Source organism: Nesoenas mayeri (genome assembly GCF_963082525.1).
Source record: "Nesoenas mayeri genome assembly, chromosome: 7".
Classification (NCBI taxonomy): domain Eukaryota; kingdom Metazoa; phylum Chordata; class Aves; order Columbiformes; family Columbidae; genus Nesoenas; species Nesoenas mayeri.
The window spans coordinates 2,771,980-2,797,281 of record NC_137551.1 but is presented as its reverse complement, the minus strand read 5'-3'; the positions used below and the strand labels follow the sequence as shown (position 1 = coordinate 2,797,281).

At 48.2% G+C, this 25,302-nt stretch overlaps 2 protein-coding genes across 3 annotated transcripts in view; both read right to left on the bottom strand.

The window, feature by feature from the left end:
- Nucleotides 1-5,802: 5,802 nt before the first annotated feature.
- DKK1 (dickkopf WNT signaling pathway inhibitor 1) lies at nt 5,803-7,373 on the bottom strand (the record flags this gene model as incomplete). The annotated part of the gene is made up of 4 exons (XM_080347716.1): nt 5,803-6,053; nt 6,615-6,725; nt 6,840-6,996; nt 7,182-7,373. The coding sequence occupies 4 exons, from the start codon at nt 7,371-7,373 to the stop codon at nt 5,803-5,805; spliced, it is 711 nt and encodes a 236-aa protein (XP_080203842.1).
- A 5,980-nt stretch (nt 7,374-13,353) lies between these two features.
- The window catches only part of PRKG1 (protein kinase cGMP-dependent 1), a gene marked incomplete at both ends in the record, with an annotated part of 441,876 nt that continues 429,927 nt past the window's right edge, over nt 13,354-25,302 (bottom strand). For both annotated transcript variants that reach the window (XM_080348292.1, XM_080348291.1), the window contains 7 exons: nt 13,354-13,452; nt 17,669-17,735; nt 18,730-18,792; nt 18,890-19,012; nt 19,969-20,132; nt 21,982-22,123; nt 23,538-23,627. In XM_080348292.1, coding sequence (XP_080204418.1) covers nt 13,354-13,452; nt 17,669-17,735; nt 18,730-18,792; nt 18,890-19,012; nt 19,969-20,132; nt 21,982-22,123; nt 23,538-23,627 — 748 coding nt within the window. The remainder of the gene's footprint in view (nt 13,453-17,668; nt 17,736-18,729; nt 18,793-18,889; nt 19,013-19,968; nt 20,133-21,981; nt 22,124-23,537; nt 23,628-25,302) is intronic.

Sequence of the window (25,302 nt, the reverse complement as noted above, 5' to 3'; positions counted from 1 at the left end):
AATCAGCTCCGTTAGCATCTCACTTCTCCACTTCCCAACCCACAAGGGAGGTTCCCCACAATTCTAACGAATGAACCACAGCAGGCCCTTTTACACCCTCCTATCTCATTCTGCTATACACCAACAGAGAGATACTCCTCTAATATGTAACCTAATTTAAATTATTAACATTATTTATAGTTTTGATCTACTGCTTCTTGTGTCAATCACATTATTCTGAAAAAGAAGTGTGAGGTTGAGGACAAGGAGTCAGATAATCCTGACCGGGATTATCTGACTTCTTGACACGTTGTGAAGTCGTCATTTTGAAGTGCCACCTGTACACCACAGGATCTACAACCCCCTTTTAGATGAATAGAAAAATACTAAATTAGTGTTAAGGTGCAAGATCAAAACTATGTAGAAATACTTTCATCTGTGGTGAAGTGGCTCTCAGGATTAAAAAAAATAATAATAAAAAAAGGGCAAGCGAACCGATTTTGTTACAAGTTCTTCCTCACTTTTGGCCTTCTGTTCTTTAGTGATTTTAAGTGGCATTGGTATATTTTTAAGTTAACATTGTAAAACACAAGTGCCCCCTTCTAGGAAACCATCACGTACTTCCAGCACAAGCAATAACTCTTTGTTCCCTTGGCTTGCTCCCGAGTTATTTCAAAGGGGAGGAAACCCTTTGTTTTCTCCAGCAGCTTCATCCCTTTGGCAGACTCCTCACCAAGGTCTTTGCAATCAGCTGGGTCACCTTCTCCTACCTCCTTGTTGATTCCTGCCTCTCCTAGACTGGCAAATCGCCACTTTCTCATGCAAAAACCCTTTGCCCACTCCACAATATCCATCCATTCACCTACAGCTGCTTCTCTTTGCTCGCCCAAACCCTTCAGAGCTGGGATTTGGGGAGGTGAGGGACACCCCTGCCAGATCCTCCGACGGGGAGGCTTAACATCTCATTGTGGCCCAGCTGCACCTCTCACCCTCCCCAGCCAACCCTTTCATCCATTTGCATGCTGATGGGCTTATTACTCACTTAAATCACCTGCTAATGGGTCCCCTCCCTCACCCAGAGGTAGATTAGAAGCTCTGCCCAGAAGTGGCCTCTTTAAGTATCTCAGTTATCCTCACCCCCCTCTTAAGGTGTTAATTAGGGACACAAGTCAGGCACTGGGAGAAAAAAGGGGAAAAAAAAAAAAGAGCTACTTAGGATAAAAAATAGTAATAAACATCACTTTGACTTAGCAGGGATGTATTATATTTGTTTGAAGAAGGAGGAAACCAGACTTTTAATGCTCTGCAAGGGGTGAGGAGGAGCTGGACCACCTGGATGCTCCATTTCCCACCCCAAAAGGAGATCAAGGTTTGCTTCACCAAGCCCTCGGCTGAAAGACTTCTGACACAGACCAGCTTAGGCAGGTGGGTCAACTCCCCACAGGAAAAACCCAGCCCCAAATACAAGGGAAAACAACCCAAACCCCCCAAAAAGCTTTCCGTATTGCATTACATCCATCAAGCTTTTCACCTGCTCTCTTTATTCAGGGCTTTCATCTCTCTGAGGCAAAATGTGGAGTTTTCTGCTCTGTGTCAGAAGAGGTGAATGTTAAAAAGTAAAAGAAAAGGAACTTTTCTCCTTTTTCTCCTCTTAATGCCTGTGGGTGGGTTTAAGGACTTTTGTAACTCTTTTTTGTGCTATATGACTATGGACAGGAATTTTGTTTCTCAGCCAAGTGGTTTCAGTGATACGGGAGTTTAGTTTGAAATGCAATTGGAAAGCAAGAGGAGTGTGAGCATTTGTTTTAAAGCTTTGTTAAAATGAAAAGAAAAGGTATTTCTTGTGCTACAACTTGGGGTGAAACTACAGGGTGTTTCAAAGAGATGGACCCAATTTCCAAGCAGTATAAATTGAAATTGGGTCCGTCTTTTCAAACACCTCCTTGTTTCTGAAAGAAGCGAGGAAGAAAATTAGAAAGAAAACAGCATTTGCCTCCCTGAAAACTTTTGTTTCAGCACAAATCATGGCAAAAATTGCACTGTTTCCCTTCCTCTCCACTTTTTCCCTTGTAAGATTAATGCCTTTATGCCAATGTTGTCACCGGGTGCAGCAGAGAGGGGCTTTCTGAGGATACTTCTGAGAAAACACCTCTTTGAAATTAATATCCACAGTGTAGCAAAATCATCAATCCATCGAACTAATCTGCATTTATACAGCCCATGTAATGTCAGGGTTCTGGGATGTTGCTTATTATTTTTAGCCAAGTTCTGCAGAGATGCAAGGTAGCAACATAGCAAGGAGTCCAGAATGGGCTTCTGAAAAATTCAGCAATAAGACAAATTAATAGCAAATTTTTCCGTAAATGGAACCGAAGGGAATTAGACCACTAAAATCTGTAATAGTGCAGTTGTAGCTGTAAATCTGTGCTGCCCGCAACCAGACGTTCAGGGTGGCTGCTTTACGGTGGTTTGGTTTTTATTGTTATAAATCACAATATTTGACTTTAGAGAGCTTTATTGTCAGCTCTTCCAGCCCTAAAACCAGGAGCAGTGAGTAAACGAGAGGTGCTAAACCTCCTCGCCCACCAAAATCTGCTTTAGTTCTGCACTTTGCTTAGAATAAGGAGTTTGTTCGGGTTTTTTTAAAATAAATAATTTCATTATAGAGGAGACAGGTGGGGAAAGCACATCTTGAGAGGTCTTTTACTACAGGTGGTACTGGGTTGTGCATCATGTGCTGAAATGATGTGTTTCTCCATATCTTTGTGTATCAGAGCATGAGATCCAGATACACCAGCCAGTTCGAAGTCAAGGGCTTGGAGCATCCTGGGTTTTCCAACTCTGATCTATATATGTTCAGCTTCCCTTTTTTTTTGGAGGTTGCAAGTGTTAATTCTGAAATACAGAGCATCTGCGGGGGGGGAGATGAATATGGGGGAACTGTGGTGATGTTGCCTATTTATTCCTTGGGGCATCCCAACATTCCCACCCATCTTCCAGGTGCCTCTGCCCCGTATTGGGGGCACAGACGTCTTTTGCTTCTGCCTCCCTGTGACCACATTTACAGCTCAGGTTCTGTTTATCCACATTTCCGAGCTGCCTTTGGCACTAAATGAATATTTTACCTTCTCAGGCTGCCAAAGGCTTCATGTGGGTTCAGGTACTGAGGGCTGAACAACACATGAGGTTGGTATCCCTCCATGGGTCATGTTGTCGTGATTTTTTTTCCCCCTAAGAGATGTTACTAAATCCAATTTCTTGGTGCTTTCTTTCAGGAACAAACCCTGAAAGTCTAAATGGGGCAGAAATGGGAAGAGATCCTGACTGCTGGCTGAACTGTGGTAAGAGGAAAGGGGAAAGAATAACCCATAAACCCACTGCTTTTGTGAAATCCAGCCATGGGACTAATGATTCTGGAGATGTAGCTGTCCTGATGATGAAGAACATGGTACTAATAGCGACAAGAATTGGTACCCGGAGCTTTTTGGACCAAAATAATCCCTTTATTAAGGCATCTGAAGTGTCAAAGAGTGTTACCGCAGGGTCACCCTGATGCTGAAATGGATGGAGCTGGGTGAGGTGATGCTGAGTGCCCTTGTGAGCAGGCAAGACTTGATATAACGAGTTTCTGAACCAAAAAGGTGTGTAATTGCTATTTCTGCACCAGGAGTGTATTTTTCATTGCCATCCAAGGTGCAAAAGCTGTGTTGGTCTATGGAGAAAGGAGAGAGTGCTGGGACTGGATGGAGAGAAAACCTCTTAGGCTTAATGATGATATTTTATATCCACTAAGGATAAAATATGCCAGCCTTTAAGTCTGATTTGAACTTCATTAGTCACCGATGTTTTTATTTATAGCCCTTCATTGCCCTTTTTTTCTCCCTGTTTTGTTCTCCCCCTTCTTTTTTTCTCCCGCTTTTTGTCTGCCCTCTTTTCTCCTTTTTTCTTCCCCTTTATTCCTCTGGTTTTTTTCTACCCCCTTTCTTATTCCCCCATTTTATCTCCCTGTTTTTCCTCCCCCTTTTTCTCCCCATTTTCCCTTCCCCTTTTTCTTCCTTTTTTGTCTTCCCTTCCCCCCCTTTCTTCTCCCCCTTTTATCTCCTCCATTTTTACTCTGCCTCCCCCCATTTTTGTCTCCCCCCATTTTTGTCTCCCCCCATTTTTGTCTCCCCCCATTTTTGTCTCCCCCCATTTTGCCTCCCCCCATTTTGCCTCCCCGTTCCCCCCCCTATTATTCTCTCCCTTTTTTTCCTCCCCTTTTTTGACTCCTGTTTGCCTGTCCCTTTTTGTCTCTCCCTTTTTCCCCTCCCTCTTTTCCCTCCTTTCCCCCTTTTTTTCTGCCCCTTTCTTTCCTCTATCTTTTATCCCTTTTTTTCTCCCCCTTCTTGTATCTGCCTTTTTTTTTTTTACCCCTTTATTTCCTCCCTTTTTTTCCTACTGTTTTTTCTCCCACTTTTTCCTCCCCATTTTTCTTTCCCCTTTTTTCTCCGCATTTTTCCCTGTCTTTCCTCCCCCTTTTTTCCCTCCCTCCTTTCCCCCCACCTTTTCCCTTCCCCTTTTTTTCTACCCCCTTTTTTTCCTTGCCCCTTTTCCCTCCCCCCGCCCCGTCCTCATTTTTAACCATTTCCCGCTACCTGGGGCTGTTTCCTCCCTCTTTCTGCATTTTCTGTAGCTGGGCCCTTGGTCCAGCATCAGCTGGTACTTGCACCTTCCCACCAGAGCCGCACTTTGGGTTCAGATTCCTGATCCCAAGTACCGGTGCCATCCCGAGGTCCCTAAATCAGCAGCGTTAACCCCAGAGCATCAAACACTACCCGAGCAGGTTGTGGTTAAAAACAAGATGTGGCCCGCTGGAGCATCCCTGCAAACAGGACACGGTGGCCCTAAAGCCACCGAGGGATGCGCTGCTTTGCCGGCAGGTTTGGATTTATGGTCCAAAGCACTTTTGGGTTGTCCAGGGAAGATCCTGGCACAGTTATGTGCCGCAGAGACATGTGGGACAGAGCTGGGCTTGCTGACCACCACCCTATGCTGCATGACATCCTCTGCTCTTCCTTCACACAACTGCTTGCAAGGGGAGGACAGTACAGGGACATAAATGGGATGGGGAAAAACGAAAACCAAAACAAAGCGAAAAATGGCACATGCTTGCAGCTTTCCCTCCCCTAAGTTGTCCCAAAAGGCAGCAAACCCATAGGAACAGGCATACTAACAGAAAAATGTGTCTTTATTGTTCACAGAGCAAAAATGGTGCTGATGGAGCGGTGGTGACATTGTGCTGCCCTGCACCCCAACCCATGTGCCAAAAAACAGGGCAGGAGGGTTTTTCGCCGCCTTTGTCCTTCGCTTGGCCCCACATGGCACATGGGAATTCCTAAAAAGCTGAATAGTGATACCCAAATGATCTTCCTATGGGATGCAGGTGATGAGCCACCCCGGTCCCCCCTCTCTCTTCCGGCATGTCCCCCCAGGACGCGTCTCCTCTCTCGTGGGGCAGGGAGGAACAGGCAAGGATGCGCAGGCAGCTGGGGCTGAGTTTAAAGATCGGTTTATTCTCGCGCAAACAGACGTAGATTTAAAAACCCAGTGTGTACAAAATCACAGTCACGGCTTGAAGAGCACAAGGCAGCACCCTCAGAAAAAACAAATGAAAAAGTCATTAAAAGTCCCGGCGTTATGTACAGCATAAGTGCCAGCTCGAGTATTCACAACACAGTAACGTACTGCAATTAATTAGTCGTTTAAAAATAGTTCCCTTGAGAAACAACCTTCCGCTCCGGCGGGGCCGGAGTCCGCCCTGTCCGTGTGTCTGTCCGGCGCTGCTCAGAGCCGCTGGCAGGTGTGCAGGCGGGAGGTGTCGGCGGGGCCCTGCTCTCGCTGCAGCCGACACGCCAGCCCCTCGGCGCACTGGCACCGCTGGAAGATCTCCAGGCCGTGGGTGCCTTTCCGCCGGTGCCGGGTACACACCTGCCCTTCCCGCAGCACCGGTTTGCAGATTTTGGACCAGAAGTGACGGGCGCAGCAGAGTCCGGCCGCGCAGTCTGACGAGCGCAGGCAGAAGTCCCCTTCCTCACCTGTGTGGGGACAGCATGGCATGTGCTCAGCCCCAGTGCTCCCACGGGGGACAGTGGGGCAGGGTGGGCAGACTGGGCTGCTCCAAGGGGGACATTTGGGCTCTGGGGACACCCCAGACTGTCCCTAAGTGGGGCAGCAAGGCACTGTGGGCACCCCCGACTGTCCCCAAGGGGGACAGCAAAGAAGGGTGAACATCCCAGACCATCCCCACGGGGGACAGTGGGGCAGGGTGGGCGTCCCAGACTGTCCCTAAGGGGGACAAGCAGTGCAGGGTGGGCACCCCAGACTGTCCCCAAGGGGGACAGAGGGGCAGCCCCACAGTGGACAGCAAAGCAGGGTAAGCAACCCAAACCATCCCCATGGGGGACAGTGGGGCAGGGTGGGCATCCCAGACTGTCCCCACAGGAGCCAGCAGGGCAGGGTAGACATCCCAGATTGTCCCCACGAGGGGGACAGGGGCACAGGGTGGGCATCCCACACCGTTCCCATGGGGGACAGAGGTGCAGGGCAGGCAGCCCCACAGGTGGCAGCGTGGTCACAACACTGGGGACCCCCTTTACCTTTGGCAGTGGGGATCCAGGCGGGCGCAGGTGTCCGTCGGGGCAAAACCTCAGTGCCCATCTCATCCACCTCGGCAGCTCCATGGGGAGGCTCCGGGGAGGTGCAGAACCCTGCGGGAGGCAGCGGGAGGGATGTCAGACGTGGCTGGGACCTCGCCACCCCCTCCCGCGGACACCCTCAGGGTGTCACTCCCCCGCTTTCCCCCAGTCCCCGTCGCTCCTCACCGTTGCTGCAGGTCGTGCCGGGGCAGCACATGGCGTCGCGCAGGCAGCGCTTGCGGCGTCTCCGGCAGGAGAGGCAGAGCGGGGCGCCCCCGCCGCGGGCCGCCCCCCCGCAAAACTCCTCGGGGCCGCAGTCCTCGTCCTCCGCGCAGGGGAACGGCTGGAGGGGGGACAGAGAGGAGACGGAGGGTCAGCGGGGCCGCAAAACCCCCATTCCCGATGTGTCCCCCCCGTCGTGTTCCTCCCCCATCCCCGATGTGTCCCCCATCCCATCCCAGATGTGTGTCCCCCCAATACCCGACGTGTGTCTCCCCCTCCCAATCCCCGGTGTATCCCCGCCCCTACCTGCCGGGTGGCGGCCGGCGGCGGCTTGTTGCTGCCGTCGAAGGGGGCGGCGGGGGCGGCGCTGGCTTCGGCCGCTCCCCCCGGGGGGGGTCCCTTGATGGCGTTGGAGCTGAGGGCACCCCCGGCTGCCGCCGCCCGCCCCGCCGGGGCCGCGCAGCTCAGCGCCGCCAGCAGCGCCAGCAGCCCCCGCATCCTCGTCCCGTCCCCTCCCGGCCCCTCGTCCCCGCCGCTGTCTCGGTCGGTTCAGCAGCTCCCGCGGCCCCCGAGCAGCAGCTACCTGCGCCGCCCGCCACCGCCTTTATACACCCGGGGGCTGCCTCCTGCGCCCGCCCCCTCGGGGAGGAGGGCACGGCGGATGGGATTTCAAAGGGCCCCCGGCGCGGAGGGGGGGGGTTGTGTTTGTGTGCTGATGAGCCCCCTAAACCACCCCCCACCCCGCCCCGAGGGCTCCGTCATTGGCCGCCGGCCCAGGAGGGGGTTTCGCAACGGCGGGGGCAGACGCCCCCTCCCCAGCATTTCCCCCCCCGCCCCGGTCCCGGCCAGATGCTCCGCACGCTCCGCCGCTGTCTCCAACCCGACTAGGGCGGACGGGGAAAGCGGGGGGGCGAGGGAGTGCGGTGCAGAAAAGCCCCCCCGCCCTGCCATAGCAGAGTCGGTGCTTTGGTCTCCTCTAAGTCTGCGTTCCCCCCCCGCCTTCAACTCCCCCGCGCCCTTCCTGGCGCCAGCGCAGCTTTGCGGGAAGGGAGGGGGCTGCTCCGAAACCCCCCACTCCCCCCGCCCTGGCCCGGGCTCTGTGTGTGTGTGTGTGTGTATGTGTGTCTGGTGGGGAGGGGGGCGGTGCACGGGGCGGGGTGGGGGGGGGGCTGAGCCCCAGCCCGCACCCCCCGGAGCGTCTCAGCCCCCCAAACCGACCCTGCCCTCGCAGTCGGCCGATCCCAGCCCAGGGAGCGGGCACCATTGGTGGGGGGGGAGCCCTTTGATGCGGAGAGATCAAAGGGGTCGCCCCCCCCCCCCCCCCCCAATTTCGCCCCCCTCGGTCCCTGCACCGGCGCCCTCGGGGCGCCAAGACACACCAACCTCCCCACCCCGACCCGGGGCAGCGCGGCCGGCACCACCGCGCCCCCTGGCGGCCGCGCTGGGGCACCACCGCCCCCCCCGCTCCGCCCCCACCCCGGGAGTTTGGGCAAGTGCAGGAGCAAAACTCAGTTAATTAACTAATTAATTGTTTTCTTTCCTTATAACGGCCCAATATTTTATTTTATATATTTTTATTTAATTAGTTTTATTTTTACTATTAGTTTATTATTTCATTTTATATTCTACGATGTTATTTTATTTTTAAATTTTATATTTAATTTAATTTAATTTAATTTCATTATTTCATTATTTATCTTAAGCAGGGAAAGCCCAAGCGCCGCCGCACGGCCCCAGCTCACCCCACACATTCACCGCCATTGGGTGGGTGATTTCAGCCACCCCAACCCCGCAATTAAAACCCGGCGGCGCTCACCCACCCCCGGCTTGGCCCGTTTCGCTGGCCAGGAGCTGCTATCTGGTACTTCGGGGCTCGGGCCGGTTAATGATTTTCCGGGGCGGTTTCGGCAGCGGGTCCCGCAGGTGCTGGGGGAGCGGAGCTGCTGACTCAGCGCCCGCCGGTTCATCCCCAGCAGATGAATCGGGGCTCGGCTATTTTTAGTCGGCAGGAACGAGACCGCACCTTGTCCCGAAATCCCTGCACCCCCACCCCCGGCAGTTTCAGGTGAGGGCCACGTCATTCCCGGCTTTTTATTGTCTGAGTAACTTGTAGCTGTGATTGCTGCGTCCTGCAGAATCATTTTGTGATGTTTCCCGGTCCTGCGTAGGCAGTTATCAGATTTATTTCCCTCCTGGGAGGATGTTTTCTTGCTCCTTTCCCCAGTTTTTATGCCTCTGAAGTTCACCCTTAACCCTGACCACGCTGAGATTCAAGGACAGTTGTGTCACACAGCGGCCGAGGGGTTTCCCAGGGATGGATTTAAATCTATCCGGATGGGCAGAACCTCAACATCCCGAACCACACAGGATGTGCCACCCCACGGCTGTGCCACCATGTGCCTCCGTGTCACCAGCTCTTGGCATCTAAGGGACAGTGATGACACCACGGGGCGATGCTGGTGCTCAAATAAGCACTAAACTGTGGCCATTTGCGTCCTGCAGAAAATCTGGATGAAGACACGAGCCTCAAGCCCGGTACTGATCTATAAGCATCACACATTCTGTTCGGTTATCTCTTAGTGCGAGAATAAAACATATTCTCTTAGAACGAGAATAAAACACCCAATTTCATTGCTAAGGCAGAAATCTCCCAAACTTGGCTTAAGCCGTGGAAGAAAGACGTCGACGCGCTGTTCAAAAGTAATTATTTTTATTTCAACTCTATAAAGTATACAACAGGCACTCGGCAATTACAGCTGCAGGGAAAATACAGAGCAAACCAAAAGCGGTTGAAGTCGATGAAAAAAAGTTGTTAAATGTACATCAAAAGAGTGCAACCGGCCGGCAGCCGGTGGATGACCGACATTTGTCCGACAAACAAAACCTCTTTCATGTAAGAAGAAAACTGGAGAAAATAAGAATATAAAACAAAGGGCTAGTGTAAAAACAGCGTAAACCGGGACTCGGGGCGAGAGGCAACTCCAAATGAAAACTTCCCCTATTTAAGCCCTAAACCCGCCCGAGTCTCAGCGTCGCGGCTGCTTTACGGGAGCTGCATCGCGAAGGAGTCGGGGGAAAAGCCCGGATCGCGTTTTGTTGAGTGGTGCAAACGAGCTGCGTCTTGGCCTCGGGCTTTTGGGTCAAAAAACCTGCAGGTTGGGTTCCACACTGAGTTGTTCATTGTTTTTTGTGTTCCCCAGGTGGGAGGTTTCTGGAGGGGTTTGTGTAAGACAGGAGGTTGGCGCTGGATGGCACGATGGGCTGGACCTGCACAGCTTAGCAAAACAGGAATGCCTGTCTACGCACTGATAGGATGTCATAGATTAATTTGACCCGCACAGAACATTTATACATTTCACAGAAATGACTCTGTATCGCATTAACGGATACACAGCTCTGGTACATTGAACAGAAATAAGAGAACGACGTCATCATTTCTGTAATTCATCAATATTATATAATAAAGGCTTAGAAATCGGTAGCAGAAAGAACTGTAAAACGCAGCAAGCTAAGAAAGGACGACATTTTGAGGTGTGTTTGTCTTTGTCATGCAGCATAACACCAAATTTGTAATTTCTTTTTTATAGGATGCCATGGATTTAAGGCACTTGCAACAATGCCAGATAGCCAGTCATGTTCTAGAACTATGGGACAGATGAGTTAACGGTACAGTTGACATAAAGTTTAATAATACTGACAATTATGACATTAATTCAAGTCTACCTTGAGCTAAAAACATTACATTACAAATAAGAAAATGAAGGAATAATGCCATGGAACTCTAAAAAGAAAGAAGTTATATGTGTACCACAAAATATCAACACGAAAATACCTATTTACATAAATATTCGCTCGTGGTCCTGTTGTTAAATAAGAGTTTGCTATGGATAACGCAGCACTGTGAGAAGCTACGAACTGGCCGTGTCTTAACGACACCAACCTTAATACGCTCGTTTTAAATACAGGAGCCGATTTCCCCTCACGTATTTACGCCCTCGTCCCGTGTATAAAAGGAGACCAAGAAGAAAGGACAGCAAGTGGAAACACAGAGGCAATCCGTTCTTGTGAATATATATATATATATAATGCAACTCAAATATATTACTTATAAATGAAGGCGTTTATCATATACATATGCTAAGTATGTTATTTAAAGTACGCTTGGGAAAGGTGATGGAAGACAAGGGAGGTGTTTGATAACAAAACACACTTAGGTGTGCATGCCGCACGCTGTAGGTATTAATTACTGTGTGTGGCACAAGGAAAAAGGGACAGGGGAAAGGAAAATAACTCATCAGCCTGGTTTAAAACCTGCCCTGGGTCGCCCCCAAAATTGTGATGCTCCTTGCTCCCTGCAGCTGGCAACTCTGTCCCAGCTCCTGAACAGCATCACTGTGGAACAAACTCCTCTCTACATCCTTCTACAAATGCAACAAGTTTTCTCCTCCAACGTGGCTGCATCCATTGAGTGAAAAACCAGGGGGATTTGAGGAAAGAATTCGGCTTTTAGGCTAAGACACCTAGTGATTATTTCAGCATCGGCTTTCGGTGTCCCCGGGGAACGGCTGAAAAGCCAGCGCGTATCTGCCCTCGATGAGCAATTCTCAGCAGACCCTGTAACTGCCTTTTCCCTCCGGTTTTCAAGGCAAACAAGTTTTAATGATTAATGAACGGCAGAAATAACTTGGGGGTTATCGCGCCGACGGTGTCACCTCACCCTTGGGAAAACCAGGGAGCAAACTGTGCGACACAGGCGGGTTCCCAAGGGGTCGCGATGACCGAGCTCTTCGGTTTGCTGGCAAACAGCCGGCGCTGTCAGGGAACGGGAGAAATCTCTTTCTAACATGCTCTGTTAAGTCGCTTTCATTTGAACATGGGAAAGAGTTGGGATGTAGCATCAGGGAAATACTTTTGTGCTGTTAAAACATAACATTTTCCATGTACTACGTAGGCAAAAGTCATATCAATTTGGAGCAAAAGTTCATGTTTTGACTTGCAGCATGCGGGCAGCTCCGAGATGAAACGGGGCAGCACCTGCTAATTTTGGGGGGGCAGGGTCTGTTATAGAGACCGAAAGCTGATGTTTCTTGGTACAATGGGCTAAACTTTTAGTCCCGACTACACGCAACAGGCACCCAGGACAGGATTCCTCTGTTACGTCCTATAAATCAGAAGAGACTGTGCTCATGCAAAGGTAAAGCAGATGGTTGTTTATCCATACAAGCTCTGGCCACCCCTGTGGGGACCTGTTACTCCGGGGACACGCAGACCTCGCACAAACACATCCCATTTTCCACTTAACTCCACTGACCTTCCCGTGGAGCTCCTTAGCTTGGTGAGGCATTAAAATCACGTTTGTATGGGCAATATTACAGAGGCAGCAAACTGGCCCAGTACCACCTTCAATTTGAATAAACTTAGTACTAAACATGGAAGAGATGCAGACACGGAGACGTAAAATCACCGAAGAGCGGGGTGGAGAACGATGCCTCTTGCTACATACTTCTGAAATGGTGGTTGACTTAATTTATATTCACAGATGAAGGATGTACATAGCACCTATAAAGTACATTACGGGTCTTATGCTTTCCCTTTGGGTTCTAAAAAGGTAAAAATTAAGCTTAGTTTTATGCTTAATAAACAATCAGTAAGACTGGGCTGCTGTCACTTTATTACAGGACCATTATTTAAGCGCTATTTTATATGTAAAATGGATTAATTTTACGATTTTTTTTTATCATGCAGTTATGTATTTTTACCAAGGGAAAGGAAAAAAACCCCAAATGTGGTGTTACAGTATGTTCTCAGCCGTATGAGAGAAGTGACCCATATCTGCCTTAAACAGGATCTAGAGCAGTTGTGCTTTTGTTTTTCCCAGGCTAAAAACCCCAATATTTCTCAAAAGGAAAGAGGAAACATTCAGTCTTGTCAAGAATACTGCTCAGAAAGAAAAAGGACAAATTTTACCACTGCTTTGACGTGAACTCATTGACCAGTACCGCTGTGGTCCTCCTCTGCTCCTAGACTGGCCCACAGTAGAAGAACCTACCGAGTTTGGAGGGTGGGAGTAGCCCAAACCCATATTTAGCTACAGCACTTAATAAATTACTATGGATCCTACCGTTAAGCCAGTACCTCGCAGCTAGAATTAAGTGTGTCTTACACTACGTATCTCTCGACTGTTCTAATTAAGAGCGTAGCAAGATCGTCGCAGTGATAGAAAACAGATTTCTTTACTGGTGAAAGGCTTTGTGTCAGGACCACCATGTCAACTTTAAGTTCGAACATAAAACATGAAGAGAGCACTATTGTCATCTAAGCAATAAGTCCTAATGCCACTGTAGTTACTGTAGCAGCATCAATCAAGGCATCATGGTGACCCCGAGCACTGATCCTCCCCAGTTCTTTCGGATTCGCTGGCAGCCGTGTCCCAGGAAAGCTGTCTTCAGCAAGGCAGAAGCAGGTAAGAGAAAGAATGTTAAAAATCTATGTCCCATCCTGAGTTGTCGTCAGGGGGTGGTTCGTCACTGTCCTCCGGGAAGCTGTCGAAATTGCTTGTGTCTGTTGGAGATGCCACCTGGGAAAGAAGGGAGTGACAAGAATCACAGAATGAGTTGGGTTGGAAAAGACCTTCAAAACCATTGAGTCCAACCATAACCCACTCCTGGCACTGCCCCATGTCCCTGAGAACCTCATCTCCGCATCTATTCAACCTCTCCGGGGATGGTGACTCCACGCTTCCCTGTTCAAATGCCCAACAGCCCCTTCCAGGAAGAAATTGTTCCCAAGATCCACCCTCAGCCTCCCCTGGCGCAACTTGAGGCCGTTTCCTTTTGTCCTATCAAAGGGACGGTCATCACAGTTGACTTCTGCAGATGTTTCCTCTTCACCTCACAACATCATCCAAGATCATTCATCTCTAAATGCAACAAGCAAGGAAAGTTCTGCATTTGACAACTTTTTGCTCCCCCCTCTCTAATAATCCTGTGGGGCTTCTAGTCCTACCCATTGGTACAAGGTTGGCAGAAAAGCCTTGGGCCTCCCCAAGTCCCAGGATTTCCAATTTATGGTTCCAGGATCCTGAATTGGAGGCGACATGCTGGGTCCTGGCCACCTTTGAGTTTCCCAACAAGCATTGCTCAGTCTACAGATCCTACCAGAGAAACCCGCCTTCCTACGGTGAAGGCCAAGAACGCTGCTTTTTTGGAAATAACGTCATTTAAAACCCGCTCTAGCTAGATCACTTCTAATTCTTTTGGCTTTACAACGACTGAAACTTTCTTACATTGAGACCCTTGCAAATTAAAACCATGAGACAACACTAAAATAGACCAGCAGCTCCTCCAGGTCAAAATCATCAGTGTCTTACTAGAGAACATCAGTACTTTAAGCCATACCCCAAGTAGCCAGCACAGGCTGGAGGGGACCGCACTTGCCATATTTTTGAGCACAGAGCCCAGCCTATGGTCCAGGAGACATATGTGATGCTAGATGCTGCTCTAAGCCTTGGGAAAAGACTATTTGATCAACAGGAGCTCCAACCGCGGCTCTAAATTTCATTTGCTGCCCAGCTGCATCAGCAGCATCAGCATCAGGGAACGCATCAGCATTCCCTGCTACTGAAAACATCTCAGGGAAAATTAAGGTCCTTGAATACCCAACTCTTTTGATAAAAATAGCTTAGTTGAGGCACAACAGAGCGATGAGATGCATCCCTGTGTAGCGAACACCGTGCTGGCAACGTTGAGTTGGAGAGCCTTCACCCTTGGGGTGCTCCACGCTGGCCCTGGGCTGGACCACGCTCCTCTGGTTCTCGCATCCCACCCCGTGTGGGCTCCTCATGTCTTGGGGATGTACGTACAAGACACCAGCTACCAAGGTATAAGAGATGCAGTTGGTTTGGCCGTTCCCGGGGGACGTGCAGGAGCTGGAGCTTCTCGTGAAATGCTCTCAGCAGCGATGGACAGTGGACTGCACTGGGTGAAAGCATATCTGGAGCTCCCCAGGGCTGCTCCGCAGATATCCACTCCACCACAGTTTTTTGAGCTCTAGTTAGATTAAACTTTAAGGGCAATTAGTTCAGCTTTGGGAAATGGATTGCCTTTAGTGTTCATCTGACAAAAAAGAAAAAGGCTGAGTATATCGAACACCTCAAATATAGAAGGTTCTCTTTTTCTTAGAAGATATATGATTAGGGGAAGAGAGGTTGGCTGAGTTGTTCCTCTCCTAATTAACTTCATGTGACGCTCACACTGTTGTGGGCGATTCCTCACAGCTCTGAGGTCCAGGTCACCTACATGGTCTGCAGTCCTTCACCCTCAGAGACATGGGAACAAATGTCCTCCTCCATGTCCTCCCCAGCCAAGAAGGGCAACTCTAGACTTACCTCCCGTCCACCCAAGAAGGATGGACATCAGTATCAGCCATCGGGCTGCTTCCCAGCATCAGGGCTTGAGAAGAATTACTGTGCAGAGATCTGCACGTCTTTCTCAAAGGCCATGGTGCAAACCAGCACATCTTTGGAAGGGTCAAGGAGCAGGAGAAGCTTTTCAGGCCAGCTACCGTCACAGATTTAAGCAGTGCTATCGAGGCTCAGCTGCTCCTTGAAGTTATGTCCTAGGAACAGGCTGTAAACTGAGATCTCCTAAAATCCTGTGCAATAAGAGCTAAGGAGCAGCTTTCCATTGCTGCCCCGGTAGTACCACATAGGTGCTGCTGAGGGTTTAAGAGCTGCTGGGTTTAAGAGCTTTTTTCTTAAGAAAACAGCTAGTCTGTACATCCAGCTCTGCTGGCTCCTTTCCAGCTAACAGGGAGAGGTGTACTGGTTGAAGAAAACCCCTATTTCTTCTCCCAGAGTTATGAATTTTAGGTCACTTTTCAGACGCAGCCCTCACTGGCAGTTGGGATTTTTCCCCAAGCAGCTGAGCTGGCTGTGGAGGGGTCGGCTGAGCGGGACTGAGAGCTTTGGGGTGGACCAGGTTCACTAATTAACACGGGCAGCTTTTAGAGAGGATCTCAAGGGTATGTTTGGAGAAGATATTAGTCCTAAGAGCTCTAGGAAAGAATGAGCTGTGTTGAAGTGGGATTAGGGCAGTATACGGCTGTCAGCACTGAGTTGTCCTGGAAGAAGGATTCCTCTGAAGAGGGAAAGATGCTCCTGTCTACTTTGGACGGCCTTGCTGGTGATGTGCTGGTCAAACAGGGGACAGCAGATCACTGTCCTAGGAGCATGTTGCCTGGTGGGACCTCTCCAGACCCAAACACACAGCCTTGGTGATGCCAGAAGGTAATGCCAAAGAAGAGAATTAGGTGCTCGCATAAGCCTTTTCTCCTAACTGAAAAAAAGCACAAAGAAAATGGGATTTTCTGCTGAACAGGCTGGAGAGTGGTTTTCCTCTAGGCAATGCCAAAGGAGCCGAGACCATTTATGGTGGTGGAGCAACATCCCAGCTTGGGGACACCAGTGAGCAAATCATGCCCATAGAGAGCAGACAGCGCTGAAGTCACTGCTGCTGGTTAGACACGCAGGGTTCACACAGAGCTTAGGTAAAAACACTATTAGAAATGTTCTTACTAAACTAAAAATCCACCCCAAAACAATGAGAGCAACATATTGGCGCGTTTTCAGGCTACACTGACATCCTGCACAGGTAAACCAGGAACTGAAAACGCGTGTGAAGGAGCAAACTCGACTTTATTGTCTGACTTGAAAAGTGGTGAACAGTACTGCTGACAAATTAAGGGTCATTAAAAAGAGGTTCAACAGAAAGAAACAGAGTTTTGATTCATGAAATGTTTGGATGTTCTTCAGGCATCCTGCTTGAGGCAGATATTTGCAGAGTCCAGCTTTCTCCCACTGACTGCCCATCGGCCAAGAGGGGGGATGCAAAACCCTCTTGCTCTTTCATAGCTGCTAAAACAACTTTGGGGCGGCAGATTTACCGCCAAGAGCTGCACCCGCTGCTGCAGGAGCTGCAGGAGCTGCAGGACCACGGGCCGACGGAGCGCCGGGGCGCAATTAAATACGATTGCTAATGTCATTCTCTTGCTGATCCCGCGGGAGAGGCACGGAGAGAAAGGGATTAAGTTGAAACAAGGAGGAGAGGCTGCAGAACAGAAGGGGCCAAGGTAATTTCTATCAGCTAATCCTGTTTGGTTTCCCTTAGCGGCGGGCTTTGTGGGCAAAGAGCTCACAAAGACATCAAAGGAAGAGCTTTGCTGCAAAGGAAAATGAGTCGAGCTGTCCCTCCGCGTCTGTTTAAACATAAACTAGGCAGTAATGGGGGTTTTCATGTAGGACATGGATGCAGGAGAAAAAGGGTGAAAAGCACAAAAGAAAAAACAGAAGGAAAGGTTAATGCAAAAGAAAAGGGAGGCAGCATACAAATCCCACCGGCCTCGCCGAAAGAAATAAGAATAAAGGAGAAATGAAGAGGAAACATCTGAGAGAAGAGGTGAAAGCAGCTCTTCACCGAAATGGGAAAAAGCAGATGAAGAAACAAGTGGAGCAGGTGAGGATGAGAAAAATGCGCAGTTGTGAGCGATCCTGCCCTGATCTCCTGCTGCGGAAAGTGTATCAGCACAGTCATGGCCTCCCCAAACTGCCTTCTCCAGGAGGAGACTGCCCACACATAGCTGGAAATGTCTCTAACGAGACTTCTTCAAGCATCTCCAGAAGAAATAAAGCACACAGTGTCACCACCTACCTACAGCGTGTTAGTGCCCGACGCTCACAACATTCACATAAAAAAAACTTATTGGTTTGGAAGGAGAAAAGAAGTGGGAAAACTTACACTTGGTATTATAGGAGGTGTCAGCGTCCCTTTTCGTAACCCTTCCCAGTTAAAGCCTTCAAACCATCTAGAAGGGAGGGAATAAAGAAACACTTAGACATACAGTGAAAATCTCTCTGTAGCACAAAATGAAATGTAAATTGCTTTAAACAGTGGGTTTCATCTCCCGCAGTCAAATTGTCCAATTAGCCTTAATAATTTTTCCTGTCATCTTTATGCATTTTTTGGGGGGACTGAAAATGAAATGCGCGTAGCAACCCAGTGGTGATACCACGGCAAGTACCAATTACCGATGCCCAGAAGGAAACTGTTCCTCACTGCAGATGTCCTGGCTCTTTCCGTGTTATAGGGTCAATCCCTCCCATGTGAGACCCTTAATGTCCTTTTTTCATATAAGATTGGGAGCTAAAGCGATGCACAGGGATGTTCTTCTCCTGGTTGGGGCACCTTGGGTTTGCTTGAGCTACAGCAGCTTAGATGAGTGGATGAGCCCTGAGTTTCAATCTGTCCACCCCAAAACGTCCATTTCTGTTGCTCTGGGGATGGGAGAAGGACCAGCATGGATGGATGAGATAACCTGTTTCTGCAATGGGTCTCTAACTTGTTCTTATTCCCCTTCAGCGTTGTGAAAACTTATGAGACATCACTCAACAACTCTCTCCTGTCAGCCCCAAAGGGATGATGAATTAACATTACAGGAAGCGAGTTGGGCAGGGGTGGGGAAGAGAAATCAAGGAAAACCTCAGAAAGGGATTCCTCAAACAAAAAAACATCCAAGCAGACAGTGGCTGAGTTGGATTCCTTCCAAATGCTCTTCTGCATTAGAGTTGTTGAGTGTAACGGTCAACGTGCAATGCGTTTTGCTCACAGGCAAGGCTGGCAGCTACACCAAAACACCAGGGAAAACGAGCCTGATGGAAATTCAATTAGAGTCTAAAGCACACTACAAGGGAAAGGTCAAAGGAGTTTAAGAAGAGCGTTTCCTGCTGAAAATGGAAGTGTTTGAAATGCATGGTTCTGTGGGATTCTGGGTTCCGATGGATGGTGGAAAAGACACTTACTTGTGCTTTTGGATGTCCTTCACTCCGTTTTTCAAGTTGCCTAATCTTTCTGATGGATTGTCCCTATAAAACAAATAACGCACCAGTTACTTTCTTAATTCTTCTGAACAATTAATTTCTTTGCAAATAAGATCAAAGTGATAATATTTCACGCGCTTACCTGCATAGTTTTTTAATTAAATTAGCAGCATTTTTGGCAATCTTCTTTGGAAATTCAATCATGTCTATTCCCCTTAATATGATGTTATAGGTCTTCATGGGGTCTGGGCCTGAGAAAGGGGGACTTCAGAGGGGAGAGGAAAAAGATTAAAAGCTTGTCTTCAAAATGACATAGAAAATTACTCAAAAAAACCCCAAATGACCCAAAGCAACACATAGCACCCTGCTGAAATGAGAAAAGGAAGATAACAGACCTTATAGCAGGGCCTGTTGTGATAGGACAAGGGGTGATGGTTTTAAACTAAAAGAGGGGAGATTCAGGCTGGATATAAGGAAATTGTTGTCCCTGAGGGTGGTGAGAGCCTGGCCCAGGTTGGCCAGAGAGGTGGTGGATGAACCATCCCTGGAGACATCCCAGGCCTGAGGAACAACGGGGTGAGCAAAGCTCACTGGCTCATTCTGTTTGAGGTTGTGACGTGATTTCGGTGCGGGTTAATTAGCTTTCCATAGGTTTAACAGAATAGGTGCCTGGGTCTAGCCCCAAAGGACAAGGAGGTTGAGGTGATGGATTCTTTTCTAGCTCCTGTATCCTGGGAGTGAGTGATGCATGATGAGGTGAGGAGTACAATGAAGCTGCTGCTGCCAATGCGAGCAGTGATACGTACATAAAAAACTAAAGAGGGGAAGTGATATGGGATATTTAGGGATATAGGATATCTAGCGATATAGGATTCAAGTTCCCATGGTCTCAGTCTCCCTCCTTGTCAGACGTGCGGCCGCGCACCACCGCACCCCCTGCTTGAACTGCGAACCCTTTCCCCATCACGTTCAGCTCACTCTGGGTAACAGTTCAGGGCCAAAACTGAGTTTTTAGGGTGTCATTTCACAGCGCTTCCTCAAAAGCCTGCTCACGTCCTGCCCTTTGAGAAGAAGCTGTGACTTAAAGTGGAAAACCTAACGCTGAGGTTGAGCGGCGCAGTGCTGTGCCGGCTCTGAACCTGTCCCTGGCCTAATCAGGGTGACAACGGCAGAAAGATTCAGTTCTCTGTTCCGCAGCGGCGCCGGCCCCGATGCCCATACCTGCCAGTCAGGAGCTCATACATTAAGATTCCCAGTGACCAGTAGTCTGCTGAAATGTCGTGACCTTTGTTCAGGATGATCTCGGGGGCTACGTACTCGGGGGTGCCACAAAAAGTCCATGTTTTCTTTCCAAATCCTATTTTCTTTGCAAAGCCAAAGTCGACCTGCGGAAAGGAGCAGAAGCAGCATCAGGGCAGAGCACCAGAGGAATGTCAGCCGTGCGCCCCGCTCCTCTTGAAGTGAAGCAAAGCAGAAAGGAAAGGCTCCTCGTGGGAATGTTCTCCTCGCTAAAGCACCGCGGGTCGTTCCACAACCAGGCAACCACAGTGACTTTTTCGCCCGTTTATCCGTCGAGATACGAAAGGAAGATTGTTGTGAGGGAATAAGAACAAATGCCAGCGCTGAGGGTTTCCTGGCAGATGTAACTTTGCATCATTCACAGCTCAGGTTGACTTATTTTGCCTTTTTTTTTTAACTCCCAGCAAGGAACTAAATACTGACCATTTTGGCACCTACTGAAAAGGTTCGGATTCCTCTCCCAGTATAAAGAGTCATGCAGTATAAGCAGCATCCTCCCAATTTGCTGGAGGCTTCTCCTTGGTGGGCTCCCAAACCTCAGTGTGCTGCTATGGCACCAGTGAGCATGGAAATCAGATTATTCTGGGCAATGAAGCAAAGTGCAGGTATTTTCAGGTCGAGCCCAGCGCTGTGGCCTGCAGCACTCTGCTGTCCCTTCATGGCTGAGAGATGCTCCTACACCTTGTGCTGCTCAGGAGCAAAATGTCCCACATGGTGACAGTCCCAGAGGGATGTGGGACACTTCTTGTGCTATCGTGCACATGGAGCTGGTGATGGGACCAGCAGAGACGCAGGTCTGGATCCTCCTGGGGTAAGGAGAACAGACCTGCACCTAATCGTCCTTTATCGTCGGGCACCTTGTTGGACTCCTTGACCTCAGCAAAAAGCTACAGAGGACAACTCTGTCCTGTCATTCATTATGTGACACACTGTGGCTGCCACCAGGTCATGATGGTGATGGTCCGACTTAGTCCTCCTGGCTCCTGATGCTGACCCCAAGTTTCCCTTCCCTTGGGGAAAGGTCCCCAAGTGGGGGGCAGACACCTTGCCCCCCCCGGGACTCTCACAGGGAGGACAGCAGCTCTTTTTAGGGGCACATTGTCCCATCCTTCACTGATGGCTTCCCAAGCGCCCACACCCTCCAGTGCTCCCACCAAGACAAGTCTTGCTTTCCTCCTCCCTCTCTCCAGGGTCTCACGTGGCCGTTCGGGGCACATGTTACAGGCAGGGCACCTCTGTGCTGATTTCTGAGGCAAAAAAAGCCATGTGAATGAATAACACAACAGAGTGAAACCCATCAGGAGCTCCCTAATTTGGGGGATGAAAGTCTTTGCATGTGCTGCCATCCTGGTTTGAGGAGCTGGATCTTGTAGGGGGACAGCACTGAGAAGGGCCATGACTTAGTGGGAAGAGCAGATTTAGGCAGAGGCCTACCCAGTTGTCCCAGAGGAGCTTGCACAGATCAGCAACGCAGTCCAGAGCAATTAATAATAATAATTTCTCACCATGGCAGGGTCATGATTAATATTTCCATGAAGAACAACTTTTTTATTGCTCACACAAAGGGCCTGATGCAGAAACAGCAGCCTGCAGAATTTGTTCCATCAGTTGCATCTAAAGCCCACAGATGCAAGTCTTCCCCCTCTCCAATCAATATTTCAAAACACGTATTTTACGTTATCTTTTAGTCTTTCCATAGCTCCGAAACATCTGGGTGGATTTCTCCTGATGCTCTTTTCTAAACATTTCCACCTCAGGGCTACGGAGCTGAATTTCAAGGCAGAATTAGTGTTTCCCAACTCAGTGTTACCCTGAGCCTCAGTCTGTGGGAGGTTGGGGAAACGTCTTGGTGGTGGGTGACAACACCCTGGCCCTGATCTGATCTCATCATCTCATCTCACCGTTTTGGCCACACCAAATGTCGCAGACACTCACCAGTTTGGCATAACCTCGATGATCCAGAATGAGGTTTTCTGGCTTGAGGTCCCTATAAATGATCCCCTTGGAATGCAAATAGGCAAACGCTTCAACCACGCACGCCGTGTAAAATCTGGTTGTCGAATCCTCAAATGAACCTCTGCGTAAAATGGGAGAGCAAAAAGGGATAAAGCAATTAGATTTCCTCCCTTACCAGACTTCACGCTACTGTTGAAGTATCTATACAGTTCAGTAGAGTCACCCTAACACCTGGAAAGTGCCTGTTGCTGAATGCACCTTTATATATGAATTTAATTGTATTTCCATTTTTGAAGTTAGCATCTTTGCCTCGTTTTAGCAGCAGTTTGGAACCAGTTTTGCGAAGCAAACCATTCCCCTGCCCGCTGGGAGCGGGCTGAGCTCAGAAGCGCATCTAAGCTAGGTGGCAGCAGAACCACAATTTAAAGCCGAGAGAATTAAAGATGAAATGATGAGGCTTAGACAATGACGAGGAAAAAATGTCACCCAGCACCTGCTAACTTTGCTACGGTTCTTGTTGTAATGGTCTAGAAAAGACACGCTGGTAGGAAAAGGAAGAATTACAAAAAATATGTTGTAAGTAATTAAAAAATAGTTTAATCTTCGCTTTGCAATCGATCTTCCTGATGCATTTCTTTCTCTTCCCAAATTGAATTATGTTCTGATACTGAGCCTACTACATAGTTACACGCGATTCACTGCATCTTTTCCTGCCTCGTGGGTGTGTTATGTCCATGTCCCATGTCCACCCACCCCCAAAACCAAATGCTGCAAGGTCAACAATCCTCCCGGGGCAGGAAATACCAGGACCACATTTTCTTATGCGTGATGGCATGGTATGTAATTACACGCTTTCCTAACAATTTTATTTTCCCATAGCACCCCTGTGTCCTGACCGCGTGGTGCTCTGTGCAGGGTGTGGATTTGCTGCATGATCATGTTTCCCACTTGGATGAGCAGCCCTCATTTAATATGTGATATCTGGACTAAAAGCCCATGCAGGACTATGGATTTCCTCCCGCTCATCGCTACCATACCCGACTGTGTTGTAAATATTAAGAAATATTAACAGATATTGTTTATCACAATGCCTCCGTGACAGAGGTGGATATTGCTATTGAGGGTGGCAGATTTTGATTAAAATGAAGATATGCTGCTGGTTATTTAGAAATGAAGACGGAGGGAAAGGGCAGTCAAAGACTTGTTGTAGATGCAATTTATTGCATGAATACCATCGCTATCATCTTCTGTATCTTTGCAGAGAGGTCATGATAAAGTAGCTCTGGATAAGTCTCCACTTATATCAAGCCTTGTATGTGTTGGATACAACCTCGACTGGTCTTCTTTCTCAGTTATGACTTTGTTAGAGGCTCGGTTATCGCTTTGTCAAACAAAAATAGCTCCCCGTCTTTCTGGGATCTTAAATCAAACGTAGCATAGTAAGATCCAGGTTTTGCCCATCAAAGACCTCTGGTTATCTGAAGGCGTATTAGAAAATATTCCACTTTGTAGGACAATGATTTCTTAAAACTCACCTGTCCCTGAGAATTGTCCAGAGCTCTCCACCTAGACAGGCTTCCATCAGCATGTACAGGTACTTGCTGTCCTTGAACGTTCTGTAGAGCCTGTTGGTGGCAAATGAGAAACTCATAAATAAATTCACCGTGTGAGCGAAGGCACCAATCGTTGCCACTTCTCATAGACTGGGGGCTTCACCCCAGGAAGCACCACAAGACTAAGGGAAATCTTTCAGAGCTAGGGCTACATTTAAGGAGATTATTTCCATGTCTTTTCTTGGGTGGGAAATATTAGTATTTCAGCAGAAAAAGATTCGCATCTGAGCTGTGAAGTCCATCATGGAACTCACAAGAAGATGTCACCGCTACTCTGGGTGCTGCAGGTAAAACCTGCCACTTCCCACAGCGACACTTGCCTTTCCAGATGTGCTTGAAAGAGAAGTTTTCCTATCATTTTTTATGACATCCATATCATCTTATTCAGATGAGCCCGGCTGCAGATGGGCAGCCTTCCTTCCCTTTGATCATTTCAAACAAGCACTGCCCGATTTGTGAATAGTTTCAGAACTTAAACCCACTGATGTGGTAGAGCTTAAAGAGAATTCATGGACACGCAGGTATCTAAAAGTGCTTCTCCTCTTCTTCTCAGGGACTGAATGTGGAGGAAAAATTGCCTAAAGGCTTTATAAACCCCCCCTCCTTCCCAAGTGCCATCTAAATTATGTGGTAAAATCTGATATATTAAACAAATGGAACCATACAACGATGGAAATAAAAATAGGGAATTCAGGATTAGCTGTTTTGTTTAATTTTAATATTGAACTGCTGTTGTACTTGTTGTTACACATGTGGGTATATTTGGGCTGTCAGGCAGGAACAAGCCCATTGTATGCGGATACTGGAAAGGCTTCTTTGCAGCTGCACTGTTTAGAAATGGATTTAAAAATGTGAGTTCCAAAGCAGAAGGGGATGTTGAGGGATATTCTGCTACGGTGTCATCGCTCCATTCATGGCAATATCCAGGAGTTAAAAATTAAAGGGCTGATGCAACATGATCTAAATGAGAACAGGTGATTTTGCAGATTCTAGCTCTTCCCAGCTAGTGATAAACGCAGTTCTTAATACAATACGCTCGGTGCTGACCTACCTGGCAAATACTCTGTAGCTAAAAGGTGCCATTCACAGCCACGACGACAACGAACCTGTGGTTTAGATCTTGCCTTACCTATGCTGACATTTAAACCCTCAGTTACCACCCCCTTCTCAAAAACAGTTGCAACGAATGTTCTGACCATTTCATACGGTTAAAATTCATGGGATTAATTACAAAAATCCTATTTCTTGTCAGTTGGATAAGATATATTTTTTCTTAATAAACATTCCAGCTACATGAAGGTTTACAGAAAACCTACATATTCAAGAATCGAATATATGAGTAACTATTTTAAACTACTTGGTAATTTAAATGCTACTGAAAGAAGGCAAAGAAGGCATTACTTTCTCTAGTTCAGGTAGCCCTGCTGAAAAATGGCTTTCCAGAAAGTTTTATGGGCATCAAATTTGGCCTAAAATGTGCAGAAAAAAAAATAACATATATAAAAAAACCATCTCTCAGTTGTAATGGAAACACCTTTGTGTTTCCATTTCAATATTTGAATTGATTTGTTATTAATTTTCTTATTCATCTAAATATTTGCAGATCCAGGGCAGACATCCACGGCTCAACACTTGTTTGGCCCTTTACCAAACACACAGAGAACATTTTGTTCTGTGAAATTCTTAG